Raw genomic sequence first — 15857 nt, 5'->3', positions numbered from 1 at the left:
AGCTTGACGAATTTTTGATTTTACATAGGCAAAACTGGAAGCGGTCGACCGGAATGGACAGACGCCATTAAATTTAGCCGCGAGGCACGGCTACGCAGACGTAGTGCGTGTTCTTCTAGCTGCCGGCGCGAGGGCGGATCACGCGGACTGTGATGGCTGGACCGCCCTCAGGGCTGCTGCCTGGGGAGGGCATACTCAGGTATAAAGCTAGCTTTAATTTAATAAATTTTTATGAAAATTTCATTAACTCTGCGTTAAACAAAGATGTAATTTTTTATGACTAAAATTAAAATTAAAATGTTATAATTAAGTTGTAAGTTTTACAATGCAAATCTAGAGAAACGAACGTTCCTCACGTGTTCTTCATTTCAGGTGGTCGAACAACTTTTGAAGCATGGAGCTATGGTGGATTGCGCGGATTGGGATCAACGTACCGCTCTACGAGCGGCTGCGTGGGGCGGCCACGAGGATATCGTTAAAGCTCTTTTAAAACACGGTGCGGATGTTAACAGGACGGATGATGAGGGTAGAACCGCTTTGATCGCCGCGGCGTACATGGGTCATAGCGAAATCGTGGAACATCTTTTGGATTTCGGAGCTAAAATTGATCACGCCGACAGTGACGGTAGAACCGCGCTCAGCGTCGCCGCACTTTGTGTTCCTGCCAATCACGGATATGCAAAGGTATGTCTATCCTGTATATGAATATTAATTTAATTAATTAATATTGATACAAGCTTTGTATTTTGTGTCGTAAATATTAATATAATATAAAAATATATTTAAAATATAATTAATTAATAAGTAAATAAGTTAATAAGTAAATATAATTAAAAATATTGATTAATAAATAATATAAAATATCTGACGACTCTCGATTGTTTCGCATTAAATAGAACAATTTTATTCTTCTATAGATCCGACAAAATGATTTTAATTAAAAATGTCAAAATGTAACTACGAGTGAGGATTAACTTTGCATACATTATAATAAACGTGTCAATTGCATGTGTGTCGCAGGTTGTCACGATACTTTTAGAGCGAGGTGCTACCGTCGATCACGAGGATAAGGACGGTATGACTCCGTTGTTAGTCGCCGCATTCGAGGGTCATCGAGACGTTTGCGATTTGCTTCTGGAATTTGATGCGGATATGGATCATTGCGACGTCACCGGGAGAACGCCCTTATGGGCGGCTGCGAGTATGGGGCACGGATCGGTCGTGAAGCTCTTGCTATACTGGGGCTGCTGCGTCGACACTATAGACAACGAAGGCAGAACCGTTCTCAGCGTGGCCGCCGCGCAGGGCGGCACCGACGTCGTGAAGCAATTGCTCGCTAGAGGTAAAATTGATTTAACTAGCGCAAACGCTGCGTTGTATGTACGTGTGATCCGTGTAAGTGCAGATAAAGAGATGTAATTTCTTAACATAAGGCTTAGACGAGCAGCACCGAGATAATTCTGGTTGGACCCCTTTACACTATGCGGCGTTCGAGGGTCACATTGAGGTTTGCGAGGCTTTATTGGAGGCTGGCGCGAAGATCGACGAAACGGACAATGATGGAAAGAGCGCTCTTATGCTCGCGGCGCAGGAAGGGCATACGTCGTTGGTAGAAAGGTTATTGGAACATCACGGTGCGCCTATAGATCAGCACGCCCACGATGGTAAAACTGCTTTAAGGTAATGCACTAATGATTTTATATAGATAAACAAGATTGAAGTGAGATATAAAATGAAATCAGTAATATTCTTTACATATATTTTCTCTCGTATTTATAGACTTGCAGCCTTAGAGGGACATTACGACACCGTGAAAATATTGTTATCTCGCAATGCTGACGTTAACGCGAAGGATGCCGACGGAAGGAGTACTCTATATATACTTGCGTTAGAAAACAGATTAGCTATGGCGCGATTTTTGCTGGAACATGCGAGCGCTGATATAGAAAGTAGAGATTCAGAAGTAAGTAATTGTCAATCTTATTTGAAAAAGAAGCTTAATATAATAATTATTATAAATTGCAGAATTTAATAACAATTAATATATCTGTATTTTTGCAGGGTAGGACATCATTGCATGTAAGCGCTTGGCAAGGACACGTGGAAATGGTAGCTTTGTTGCTAACGGATGGTGGAGCTAGCGTGAACGCTTGCGACAATGAGAACAGAACGCCGCTTCATTCGGCCGCTTGGCAAGGACACGCAGCGATCGTTAGGCTGTTCTTGGAACATGGTGCCACTCCTGATCACACTTGCAATCAAGGCGCAACGGCTCTAGGTATAGTTAGTCATGAATAATCTATAATTGTATAAATAAAACGAATAACGATTCTGATAACATTTTTTTTTATTAAGTTTATTACTTCAGTTGATAGGAAAATGCAATTTGTAGGTATTGCTGCTCAGGAAGGACACGAACATTGCGTCCGAGCACTTTTGAATCACGGAGCTGATCCGAATCATTCCGATCACTGCGGACGGAATGCCATTAAAGTAGCCGCTAAAAGCGGTCACGATACAGTTGTCAGGCTATTAGAAGAACATTCTGCTAATCAACGCAGTTTAAGACCCGGCATCAATGGAGGTTATATAATTAATATTCTTTTTATTAATTTGTAATTAAATTTAGGAGATAAATTTGAGAAAGAGATAAAAATATCTATTTCACGCGAGAGATTATAAACTTTAAAGTTATTTTTCTAGAATTTGTTCTTAACCTTTGAATATAAAAAATATTTTATACATTTCTTTTTTTAATTTATCATTGATTTATAATAACAAAAGTTGACAAAATAAATTGTTATATTTTTCAGGAGGTAGCAGTAGTGCTACTTCTGTGACATCCAATTCGACAGCTGAGACTAAACCTTCATCAGCAATCTTAAATCCTCTGTCTACGCAATACAGTCCAGCGGAATCGCCAGATTCTACTAAACGACGCAGTTGCGTCTCTCTAGGCAACAATTCGAGCAACAGCAAATCTAGCAGTAATTTAACCGGCAGCACTAAGAGCGATCAGGGAAAATTCAATCAAAAATCGATGGTTAACTGTCAGGCAATTAAAGTACGTGATAAGTATATATGTATAAATAGAAGAGAATTTGCTATACTCATCATGTCATTTGGCAATTAAATTAAAAACCATTGCAAAATTTTATATACTATTCTAGTATAACATTTTACTTGTGCTTTACGTGTCCTTACTTCAGGAAAATATTACGAGTTACTTAGTTTATTGAAAATTTCTCATTGTTCAATTTTCATAATTTTAGACACCATTATCTTTTACGCAACAACTACAACAGTGTTCAAGAGGAGCAAAAAGTCGGCCACTCAGTAAACTATTGTCACCTTTGAAGAGCGAACCGCAAAGTCCGATATATGCTTCACCACCGCATTCTCCGTTAAGCGACAGTCTTATTCCTTATTCACCTACAAACACGAATCCACCCAGTGCTCAAACAGCCGCTAGCGTAATACAGAATCAGCTAGGTGTATCGTTAATGGCGGCGAGTCCAAATATGCCGTACAAAACGGAAGGATATAATCATATACCAGTGATTTACGAGCCGATCAAGATTAAAACCGAAATTATCGACAGGAATAACATTAGTAAACCGTTTGAATTAACGAATGAAATGTTAGGTTTGAGCATTGGAAAGGATAAGGAGAATGGACATGAGGAAAAACGAAATTCAGCCGATACGCATTTTACGCGAGACACTCATATGAGAATAATATTGGGAAATAGCGGCGCTGGCGTTGGTAGAAGCGTCAAGCACATTACCGATCACACACCTGGAAGGTAAGGAGTTGATATAATATAAGCACTTTTTTATACTAAAGTCCTAATCATGTCATATAATTAACAATATCATCAAAATTATGTTTTGTCGTTCATCTACAAAATGCACCACACATTGATCGTGATAGAGATAACAGATTTCAAGTATTCATATTCATGACCATTCAGCACTACAAGATATGTCAGTCATCTTATGTTTATATGTGTCATTCAAAAGTCACATGTGCATAATTCCATCTTCTCAATTGAAATTTTATAAAGCATACTTATCATCTTAATTTTTTCAATGCAATTCTTTAGACTTTGCAGAAATCACAATGGTCGTATAAGGAAGACACACCGCTTCATGAGCGATAGGCTTTCCTTCCTTTTTCAACCCTCCCGAGTGAAAAAAGATAGAATATGTAGTCAAGGAGGACATATGACAATGTTAGACATATATATCATACTATGTATTAATTTACATTTACATTAAATGTATAGCTGATCAGAAGCGCAGACATATTAAAGATACATATAATGAAAGATACTTTTTTTTCTAAAATCTTAATATAATATGTTATTTCTTCTCTTTTTAACTTGCATTTAACTTTTCACGTCAACTCTTCGACAAAACGAGATAATATATACATATATGTTATTTGTAAACGTTTCATAAAATGTTACTATATTACATTTCAGCGCAGGCAATTTAAAACCAAAGCGTAATGGCTTAGTATCCAACCCAGCCATGAGATTAGTAGCGGGAGTTAGAAATGGAATTGAGAATGCCACAAATAGAAATAAGCCTATTACAACACGTGTAAACGGATTCCAGTGGAAGGCAGAAGCGCGCAAGGAGACACCCTTGTAGGGACAGGTATTACTTGTTATTTATTTATCCATTAATAGTTTTGTATAATTTGCCATTTTTTGTACAATATTTAAGAAATGCTTTGCAATAAGCGCTATAACTTTACAAAAAAATATATATCTTGATATTACTTCAAATTGTCTGAAAAGTATTTCGTCAAATGTAGATATTTTATTATTATAGAAGAGATATATATTCTGGAATTTTAGAAACTTATTTAGTTATTTTTTAATAAGTGAAGCAAAGCAATTATGATATAAAAAAAATTTTAATATTTCTGAATAATCATATATGTGTTGTTACATTTCATATAATAATAAAATCAGAATCAGACAATCTCTGTATTAATATAGAGCTACACAGAGTATTATATAAAATATGTATCTTTATATTAAAGATAATAAAATAAATTTTTTTTTCGCGGTAATACAGGCTGTACATTACGGATTGTCTCGGCGAAGAGCCAGAAGTCAACACCGTGGATGGCGATCTGTCGCGAATAAAAAGCGAAAGTCAATAAATAAATTTTTCTCGGTTTATTTGAGCAAAATCAAATTACCTCGAATAAAAAGGAGGAATAAGAGGAAGGAGGAATGAATATTCTGATATAGCGTGAAAAATCGAAATCGCGTAGCACACAAAACCAAATATTAATTTGCATAGGGAAAGTATGTAGACATAGTTATATAAACTCGTGAAACATGACTTTGTAAAACATAACGTTAACGAAATTATTTACTGATCTCACTAATATAATACATGCATACACATATACATATATTCATATTGGATATATGTATATATCTGTATGTAAATATACTTATTATACAGGATATATCACAAACGCTGTCTCTAAACCGAGCTTAGAGAACAAACTATTTCTTCTGTTGTGCAAATCTTTGGCTAGCAGCAGTCGGAAGTAAACATTTATTAATTTGCTAAAGTTTGTTATGACGAGAAATTGAACAGCTTTTGAGAGATATATACTGTATATATACTTATGAAATTAAAATTTTGAGAAGAAAGAAAAAAGGAATCAGCCGTGATGTTAATGTCATGTTAGATGATAAAGTTTTAACGATGAAAATTTCTTCAGAAGACTGGATGCAAACGGAATGCATATGTGATCTTTTAATGGATAACTTTAAACCGAAGAAAATGTATAGATATGTATAAATTATATTAAGAAAAAAAATTAAAGATGATAGAGTATGATATTATGTACTCATTACAAATACGTAAAATTATGGCCTGAAAATGAGGAACGTGTGTAAATACAAATCCCTCGTAATGTTTCGTGCAACATATTTATTATACTGTAATAGGTGCGAAATAAATAAAACTAGGAAATATTAAACGCAACTATGAAGGATTTACTTTTTCGCGACTATCATTAGAACCGGTTTTCTGCATAATAAATGAATCCTATCTATCAAGATATAGTGAGATGATTTGTGATAATAATGCATCACGAAAAATGCATTTATCTTATATCTCTAAAAGAAAAATGGAACTTTGACTTATTATTAAATTGAATGATGGATATATAAATATATGAATACACTGTCATATAAAGACCGCGATAATAACTCAAATTTTTTTGCATATCATAATGATGGCAAATTGAAGGCATTTTTATCGAGGTAGTTACTTGTTTCTATGTATATATGTATGTGTGAAATGACACATAATAGGATAATAGCCTCAAAGGCTATTTCCTAATTATCCTATTGTTATTTGACATATATATATATATATATATATATATATATATATATATATATCATTGTTCAACTGTCTTATCCTTTTCTTGGCACACCTATTGTGTATCAGGTGTATCTTATCAAAGTTATTTTATTATTGATATCAGCAACTGGATCAAATTAATGTAGTGTATAACATACTAGTTTTTGTTCGAACGTTTCTGATTTAAGAAAACAGTGAAGAAGGGTTGTAAATTACGACTGATATTAAAAGATAGTATCTGTCCAGTTGTCAAGTGAGTTTGCTAAAATAAAACATTGATAAAGAAGAAGCTTCTTGTGTTAGATAATATATCTTGATAAAGTCTTTTGAGATAGAGTGTCTTTGATATATCGCTCAGTACTCTTTAAGTCTACTTCAGCTTAAGTAGTTTATTTGTAAATAATTATTTATAATTAATTATAATTTATCTGTAATCTATGTGAGTCGAGCTTTTTATTTTATCTTACTTTAATGTATATAGTGTTGAAAATAAAACAAAAGTGATACGCGAATTTTATATACGAAGTAAATTTAAAATTGGATCTATTACTGATTCTTGACGTTAAATCAATTAAAAAAATACAATTAACTATAAACCAATCATTTTGAGCATTTAAAAAATTCATTAAATTTATTAGATAATAGATCCCACGATTTTTCTGAATTGTAAAATTTAATTAGTTATTATTATTGCTATAATATAGCATACTTATAAAATCAACTACAATGAACAATTTAATGTTTTCTCTATCGAAACATAAACTGATAATATCAACAATGGTCGGTGTGACTGCTGGGATAATATGCGGTATGAGTTTGAAGCATTATAGCAGAAAATCGTGGTCTGATCGAGATATCATGTATATCAAATTTCCTGGAGAAATATTTCTCAGAGTGGTGAATTTGTTAATATTACCGCTTATTACGTCCAGCATTGTAAGTGCTACTTGTAATCTCAGCAAATCTGGTAAGTATGCTGATCAATTTTTTTTAAATACAGAATCATATATTTTTAGATATTTCTTGTATTTTTTTTTTAAAGAAATTGTAGAAAATGTAACACTTCTTAGAATATATTATGATTATATAGGACCAATTGGATTGATGGCATTGTACTATTATCTAACGACTACCACAATTGGAATAATTTTATGTGTTATACTTGTTGAGACTATTCGACCAGGTGAATTGATGAGAAGTGAGAACATTACTGTATCGACGTCTACAAAAACCTTTATGACAGTAGACACAATTCTAGATTTATTTCGGTAATTAAATAAATCCAATTCAATATTTGCAATAATTAAATGAAGTCTCCGTTATCATTTTTTTAGAGTTTATTTCATGATATTAAAATTAATAAAATTAAATAAAATCATTACATGAAATTATATTATATAATTATATATATTTTTATTTTACACACACACATTGACAAAAACATATTTAGACATTATATAAAGAAACAAATATATGTTTCTTTGTCATGCGCTTTGTATATTCTAGTTTTATAAAAAAGATATGAAAGTTTTATACTACCATTGCAGTGTTCAAAAATACTTTGTAGAATAATGAAAGAATAATGAAAATCTAATTTGTAAAAAAAAAAAATATATATATATATTCCTTTTTTTATATTACAGTAATTTATTCCCTGAAAATATAATACTTGCATGCATGTATCAGGTATGTTTCTTTATAATTTCCATATCTAAATATATGATCTCTCTCTGTAGTATTTTAAAAATGTATATATTTTTTTTTCACTACAGTATCAAACTGTCCTGGAAAAACCAACTAATGCAAATACAGGTACTGCACAATGTGTTAAACATTGACTATTTTTATTTTTTGTCGCTTTTTGTTTTTTGTATTTTAATAAACTTGTAATCGCTTTTTCTTCAATTAATTTTTACAATTAGAAGAGATACAATTAGAAAGAATTGTTTAGATAGTGTTAGATAATGTTTTAAAAGATGTAAATAAATGATATTGAAATAAATAATAAAAAAATATATTCTTAATTGTAGATAAAATATAGCACTAATATATTTTTTGTGTAAACAAAAAATGTTTCAACAAAAATAATGTCCTATATGTTTTAATAAAGATAATCTTAAAGATTTGTTTCAATATATTACAGTACCAATAGAAGAATGGTCTATAACAAGCGAATATGCAGCAGGAACAAATGTCTTGGGTTTAGTATTTCATAGTCTATTACTGGGTCTGGCAATTGGGAATATAGGTACAAAGGGAAAACCATTATCAGATTTTTTCAATTGCCTGGCCGATGTTATGATGAGAATTATGAAATGGATAACATTGTATGCATCACACTATATTATATTACTTATAGAGATTAAATTAGAGATAAATTGATTCATATATCTCTGTATAACTTTTTAATATATTTAACTTTTTAACATATTTAATAATGAATAATAAGTTTGTACATGTATTATTTATATATATATTATAGATTGCACGCATTAATAACGATACATTTTTTTTTTTAGAATAGCACCGATAGGCGCATCATTTCTTATTGCTGGTCGAATTCTAGAAATCGATGATTTCGGTAATGTGATAAGTCATTTAGGATTTTACATCTTAACTGTGTTTATTGGTCTGGTACTGCAAGGTTTTATAATACTACCCTTCCTTCATTACATCATTACGCATAAATCACCTTATAAAATTATATCCAAACTTGGTCCATCCTTTGCAACAGCCTTTGGAACATCGTCAAGGTACAACAAGAGATAAAAATTGTCGATGTACAAAAACCTGAGAAATCTTCATTTTTTAATTACATAAAATTTAATTACATATAATAAAATTACATATAATCTAGCACTGCCACAGTTCCATATACAATACAATGTTTGGAAAATCTGGGAATAAATTCTAAAATAACAAAGTTTCTTGTACCAATTGGAGCAGCAATAAATATGGATGGGATAGCCCTATACGAAACTGTTGGAGCGATATTTATTATACAACTACGTGGATTGCAATTTTCATTATTTAAAATAATAGTTATCAGGTTGGTAATAAAAAAAATAGACAACTGAACTATGACACAATGTTTGGAGAATATTTTCTGCATAAAATTTGAAAATTTTATAATTTACATAACTTTGTTATTCTCTCTTTTCAGTATTACATGTACAGTATCGTGTGTGGGTGCTGCTGGAATACCTAGCGGTGGTTATATGATGTTAATAATGGTGTTAAACTCTATAGGAGTACCTGTCGAAGATGTTACATTGATTATCGCTACTGATTGGTTTGTGTAAGTATATCATATATGGTGTGTATTATTCGTTTTTTTTTCAAGTTATATTTTTTCTCTTTCTTAAATAGGAGATAGACAAAAATATAAATTTTTTTTAAATATAAATTTATTAATTATCCATGTTTAATAACAAGAAAATGTATTATTTTTCAGTGATCGTTTTAGAACGACAATTAACATCATAGGCGATGCACTTGGTGCAAGTATTATATCTCGCTTTTGCAAAGAAGATTTAGAAGAAGACGAAATGTGTCCATTGGAAACAAACGTTATTTGCAATGTGTCTACATAAATGCATTGCATAATTAAAGTTAGAATAGATTTTATGACATAGCATATAATAGCAAAATTTACTATACATTGCATAATAACTTGCTCGACTGAATCTTCCTTACAATGCTTATTGTGCTCTGTGTAAATATAATTAATATGGAAAATTTTAAGAAAAAGGGAAAAATAGTACAATGCCGTAAGAAATACATAGCACTGTAAAACATTCATATTTTTACAAACAAAAACTGTCTATTGTGCGATACATTTGTTTCATATGTCTTACACCAAGAGTTTGATTTAAATTTAGTTAAATTGATTTACTAATTTTTTTAGTTTACATATAGTTTAAATTATTGTTGTATTATTGTATATATAATAGTTCAATTGTACAAATTGTAATCCTCATGATTGAATTATACAGTCTTTTTTGTAGTAAAAATATAATAATGCGCACCTTTTTGTAGTAAAAATATAATATTATGTGCATTAAAAATAGTTAAAAGCGGTTAAAACCTAAACTAGTTTTACAGTCTATGTAAAAAAATGTTTTTAAATGTTTTTAAAAAATGGTTACGCAGAGACATTGGTGCAGTTTTTACGAATTTTTCTCATTCAATTGAACGATTACACTTTTTACCTCTGTATACGCCTGAAGACCATATTCTCCGAGTTCTCTTCCATGTCCAGACATTTTATAACCACCAAACGGAACTTGAGAAATAATAGCATTGTATGTGTTGACCCTGCACAAAAATTAACAGAACGATGAGATTAATTTAAATCTTTTTTTTTAGACATTCATCACAATTCATTCTTTATGATATTTTTATACAACATACCATACAGTACCAGCACGAAGACCCTGCGTTATATAATTCGCTTTGTCGAGATCTTTCGTTAAGACTGCAGCAGCTAATCCATAATCAGTATTATTAGCACGTTCAATAACTTCGTCCAAATCATCGAACTTTAAGATCTGCTGAACTGGACCAAATATCTACAAGAGAGTTATATGAATTTTTTAATGAACATGTTAAATCACTTTCTATAATTAAATTATGATTTTAATGCTCACTTCTTCCTTAGCTATAGTCATATCATCTTTAACATCTGCGAATACTGTTGGAGCAACAAAGTATCCTTTATCGCCAATGCGTTCACCACCTGTTACTAAACTAGCACCTTCTTCTTTACCGGATTTTATCAAATCCATAATTTTGTTTAATTGCTGTTCGTCAATCTAATTATATAACAATAATATTAATTACAATTTTATATATAAATTAATTAACATTGCCATATATCTGTACTGAATTCGGATATATACCTGTGGACCTTGTTCTATTTTCAAATCAAACGGATCTCCCACGGTCTTAGATTTGGCGCGAAGCGCACTTTTTTCTACAAACTCATCATAAATATTTGCTTGAACGAAAGTTCTAGATCCTGCGCAACAACATTGACCCTGACACAAATTTAAGAAAAATAAGTAAAATATCAAAGAAAGAATGGAAAATTTAAATAAAGCAGGAAATGATATGTTAATATAAATTACCATATTAAAAAATAATCCAAAATGTGCTGTTTCCACTGCGTGATTTAAATCGACATCCTTAAGAATGATATTAGGAGATTTTCCGCCTAATTCTAATGTAGTTCTCTTTAATTTGTGTATAGCAGCATTTTGGTTTATTAATTGTCCGACTTCTGTAGATCCCGTAAATGCGATCTTATCAACTTTATCGTGAGCTACTAATGCCGCTCCAGTTTTACCATAACCGGGAACAACATTGACTACTCCATCAGGAAATCCTGCTTCCTTGGTCAACTGTGCTACATAAAGTGCTGTTAACGGAGTCTGTTCTGCAGGTTTTAAAATGACAACGTTTCCTAAAAGGTAAAATAATAACTTAAAATTTTATTGCTTTATGGAGAACTCTTTTATAACTTCAAAGATACTGCAAACATATTTCATTAATTATTAAATGTAATGAAATATATAATTTAGACTTATAATCACCTGTAGCTATAGCTGGTGCTATTTTCCAAGCCATCATCAATATCGGAAAGTTCCATGGAATAATTTGACCACATACTCCTACTGGCTCGTGTCTAGTATATGCAAAGACTTTTCCATCAGCTGGTATAACTTTTCCATGATTCTTGTCAGCCCATCCTGCATAATATCTTAGCACTCCAACACTAAATGGTACGTCTAGACAGTATGAACCTGAGTAAGGTTTGCCATTATCTAAAGTTTCTAGAGACTGAGACATAATAAACATAATAGAATTATTATTCGTAAAAAAATGTCTCATTTTCATTATTTTTTGAAAGTTCAATTATTTCATTGTCAGTCTGCAGTTCTGGGGTATCATTGAAACAATTTCGCAATTACTTCTTTTTTCGACTTTGCCAATTTCCTGTTTCCGATGATAAGATTCATAACATTTCACGCGTTAATTATTACAATAAATCTCGATGTATGTATAATTATATATATTTAATTAGTATAGATATATATGTTTATCTGATGCATTTAAAGATTTAAAACAGTGCGATCATTGATATCACTGATCTCGAACGTTATCGTTACGATTATATCTTAAAATTGCAAACGACAACACATTGTTTTAATCAATCACAACAATTTTATCGCTGTTTGGCCTAATCTCTCTTGCCTCAAAGTTAAAAAGATTAAAATTAAAAATATTAGAAAGTGCATTCTTTTACTTAATATAATTTCAAATTATTAATTATAGTATCGATGCATTTTTTATTTTATATATATATTGATAGCATCATACTGTAGTTTCCTTTTAAATATTTTTATAAGACAAAATAATTTTCTAAATTATTAAAATTTTCTAAAGATATGTTTAAATTTAATTTTTGTTTACGCGTCTTCTTCTCAGTTAATGGCTCAAATCTATTTTTCACATAAGAAGAAGAACTCGAAAAAGTTTGGGAATTTAGCAGTTTTGGGCTCGCGAATGCGTAGCTACACCGAAAAACAATATTAATCATAATAATTGATTAATGAATCGTAAATCATATTAATCGATCGATTGTTCGGAATGTCGAAACGATAGAAAATTGCCAGATGTGTACAGCGATACGATTAGTGATTACGTATCTTATCGATGAAACTTAATCCTTTCAGAGTACTTACTAATTGCTTCTATATATAGAGAGAGAAAGAGAGACACGTATTCTCAGATGAGTTCAAACACTCAATTTTTTTCAATTCAAGCTTTTTTCGAAAAATTTTCGCAACATTTTATAATATTTGCTAAATTTTATATTATTCTAATAAATATAAATATGAAAAAAAGAGAATATTATATTAAAATATATGTTAATATTTTACCGCAAGATATTTTTGATCACGCTCCATCAAATCTGCTAATTTATTTAAAAGAACTCCTCGTTGAGATGCATCCATAGTTCTCCATGGTGAATTCCTTTTAAAAGCCTTATTAGCAGCTTGTACAGCAAAATCAATGTCCGCGCTGTCGCCTTCTTGTACTTCGGCGATTACTTCGCCAGTAGCAGGATTGATGGTGGGAAATGTCTTCCCATTTTTAGCTTTATGCCAGTCATTATTAATAAATATCTGTAATAAAACAAAAGATATTTTTTTTCGTATAACGATAAATTTTATACATATATGTTATATAAGTTATAAAGCAGAAAATGTAATATGACTATGCTTTGATTATTTCAAATCAGAGAAAAATAGCAATAATGTAATTCGATTTCTCACGAGAAAAACACGCACGTTTCTCGTTGCAAGAAAAAAAAATGTACAACAAATGATCTCTCAATAATGACGTCGGCGCTTAATGTATTAACATATGTATATATAGATATAGATAAATAATTTAAATGTATGTAAAATATATAATATTTATATTCTTTTTATATTATTCATTTCAAAAGACGATGTTTTTTCACCTAAATTTAATTTTAAATCTTTCGATTATGTATACAGTTTACATACACATACACACGTCAGCTCAGGAGATTAGCAATATACATAAAACATGTGTAAACCTAATATACATATGCACATTGCATTTCGCAAACAATAGTCATGTTTTCAAAATAAAACTATAAAAATTGAAAAATTAGTAAAGTATATATACTTAAAAAGAGATTAACTTTTATATATTTCCTTTTATTTTATTTATCTCCTGCTAACAAAAAAAAAAAAAAACAAACTAAAAAATATGAAAAAGTATAATTTGAAAAATAAAGTGTAAATTTAGAAATATATTTTTTTAGCTTAGATTATTATGCACAAATTAATTATAGCATCATGTATTATTTGAAAACTGCATAAAAGTTTCATAATGAAAAAACGTCACAATTGTGCAATAAATAAACACAACATTCTTTTTTCCCCCTTGTTTTTAATCTAATAGAAAACTTCGTAAATATCTAAAAATAATTTTATATAGCTATTTTTACATCATAAATTAAAAACGTATAAAAAAAAAACACGTTCTTTTGAAGACTTAATAACTGACTTGGCAATTTTATAATATATGTTTTCATGTTATCTGAGATAACAATGAGAATGGTAATGAGGGAAATAAGCTATTTATATTGGGTTGTTTGAAAAGTCATTTCGTTTTTTTCACATACAAATTTTCATGCAAAAAAACGAAATGACTTTCCGAATAACCCAATAGATACAATGTACAAATTTTCTCGTATTTTCTCATGTTTTATAGACAGAGATATAAATCTAGTCAAGAAATACGTCGATCTTGTTTGCTTGTTGTTCGTAAAAAATACATAAAAAAATTAACAATTTATAAATGTCAATAAAGAATATTTCAATAATACACTAAAACATATTCTATTAAAATTACTGTATATAATTCTCTATGTTCTCTGCGTGATAACATTGTTTATATAAATGTAATTATTACGGATAATAAATTAATGCAGTATTTTCGAACCCGAACTACAAAAAATTCTTTTTTCAAACAAATATAAATTTTTTAGAATATATAAGAATAAATAAATTTAATTAAGCGACTTCGCGTTTTAGTTAAAAATAGTTTGTACATTGTATATACAATAATAAATAAGCGTGTGCACATACATATCCCTAACAGCACACATATCCGAAAGACCTTCAAGGGACCTTCAAGGGACCTTCAAGGGACATCCAGAGGACATCCAGAGGATGTTAGGATGTCCTTTGAAATAATAATATATATTATTCATGTATGTGTATTCTCTCTTCTATATATATATAATTTTTTTTTTTAATGATACGATATACTATGCTCTTTTTATTTTCTAACCCTCCTCCAATATTTTTTATTTCAATGCACAAAAGAATTGCTCTGGCAAATAATGCATATCATCATCACCTTCGAGTTATATCGGAGTTTGTATATGATAACCCCCGCCAAAGATAAACGGGATGTAATATTCGTTTATAAATATGCCGTTAATTATTGCACAATTGTAAGGTATATACAATTATAATTATTTTTATAAATTTTCGCGAATTTCAATACTTACACCGGTGTATAAAATCGGCGGATTTACGTCCGGTGCTGGCAAAGCCGCGGATGAGAAACATCGCAAGTGTTGGAATTTCCTCAGCACACGCAACATGCCGCTGAATGACGTTTATGCACCGAAATGAAGTGAGAAACTGTTGAAGTTCAATCGCAGTTCGGAGTCACCTCTCACCTCCGCGCCAGCATCCGTGACAATAAAAGATCTAGTAACTAGTAACTCGGAGATTACACTGTTTGCATGTGCGCGTGCTCTATATCCTCTTGATATCAATGTTCTAGTGATATTTGACGACTCCGTCTTTTACACATTGTCTTTACTTGACAACCATGGCT

General features: G+C 30.9%; 3 protein-coding genes across 6 annotated transcripts in view; 2 read left to right on the top strand and 1 right to left on the bottom strand.

Annotated features, from left to right (window-relative positions):
- Positions 1-6020, top strand: part of LOC145935493 (uncharacterized) — a 59007-nt gene extending 52987 nt beyond the window's left edge. For 3 of the 4 annotated variants that reach the window (XM_083036906.1, XM_083036904.1, XM_083036905.1), the window contains 12 exons: positions 29-199; positions 373-684; positions 1021-1342; positions 1434-1680; positions 1780-1963; positions 2062-2278; positions 2393-2584; positions 2814-3064; positions 3273-3805; positions 4106-4234; positions 4487-4664; positions 5091-6020. In XM_083036906.1, coding sequence (XP_082893032.1) covers positions 29-199; positions 373-684; positions 1021-1342; positions 1434-1680; positions 1780-1963; positions 2062-2278; positions 2393-2584; positions 2814-3064; positions 3273-3805; positions 4106-4234; positions 4487-4658 — 2730 coding nt within the window. In that variant the 3' untranslated portion in view covers positions 4659-4664; positions 5091-6020. The remainder of the gene's footprint in view (positions 1-28; positions 200-372; positions 685-1020; positions 1343-1433; positions 1681-1779; positions 1964-2061; positions 2279-2392; positions 2585-2813; positions 3065-3272; positions 3806-4105; positions 4235-4486; positions 4665-5090) is intronic. The other variant, XM_083036907.1, reaches the window with a different exon arrangement.
- A 398-nt stretch (positions 6021-6418) lies between these two features.
- On the top strand, positions 6419-9997 carry LOC145935496 (excitatory amino acid transporter 3). The gene is made up of 9 exons (XM_083036910.1): positions 6419-7371; positions 7495-7672; positions 8048-8090; positions 8177-8216; positions 8548-8731; positions 8924-9157; positions 9262-9453; positions 9568-9702; positions 9859-9997. Exons 1-9 carry the CDS (start codon positions 7131-7133, stop codon positions 9995-9997), a joined length of 1386 nt encoding a protein of 461 aa, XP_082893036.1. The 5' UTR covers positions 6419-7130.
- On the bottom strand, positions 9186-15777 carry Aldh (Aldehyde dehydrogenase). The gene is made up of 8 exons (XM_083036909.1): positions 15523-15777; positions 13349-13594; positions 11999-12245; positions 11534-11868; positions 11306-11443; positions 11054-11218; positions 10818-10975; positions 9186-10721 (listed from the first exon to the last, which is right to left on the bottom strand). Exons 1-8 carry the CDS (start codon positions 15616-15618, stop codon positions 10574-10576), a joined length of 1533 nt encoding a protein of 510 aa, XP_082893035.1. The 5' UTR covers positions 15619-15777; the 3' UTR covers positions 9186-10573.
- Positions 15778-15857: the final 80 nt, after the last annotated feature.

This window comes from Prenolepis imparis, unplaced genomic scaffold (assembly GCF_030444845.1).
Source record: "Prenolepis imparis isolate NDT839.2.m4 unplaced genomic scaffold, iyPreImpa1.0 SCAF_4, whole genome shotgun sequence".
Taxonomy (NCBI): domain Eukaryota; kingdom Metazoa; phylum Arthropoda; class Insecta; order Hymenoptera; family Formicidae; genus Prenolepis; species Prenolepis imparis.
Note: the sequence above shows the minus strand (reverse complement) of the source record. Positions and strands in the feature narration are given on the sequence as shown.

Coding starts and splice junctions, on each gene's coding strand:
- LOC145935496 (XM_083036910.1), top strand. CDS start 7,131: ATGAACAATTTAATGTTTTCTCTATCGAAACATAAACTGATAATATCA. Junction 7,673..8,047: donor ACAATTCTAGATTTATTTCG/GTAATTAAATAA, acceptor TTTATATTACAG/TAATTTATTCCCTGAAAATA. Junction 8,732..8,923: donor ATTATGAAATGGATAACATT/GTATGCATCACA, acceptor TTTTTTTTTTAG/AATAGCACCGATAGGCGCAT.
- Aldh (XM_083036909.1), bottom strand. CDS start 15,618: ATGTTGCGTGTGCTGAGGAAATTCCAACACTTGCGATGTTTCTCATCC. Junction 11,219..11,305: donor AAATAGAACAAGGTCCACAG/GTATATATCCGA, acceptor TTATATAATTAG/ATTGACGAACAGCAATTAAA. Junction 10,976..11,053: donor TGACTATAGCTAAGGAAGAA/GTGAGCATTAAA, acceptor ACTCTCTTGTAG/ATATTTGGTCCAGTTCAGCA.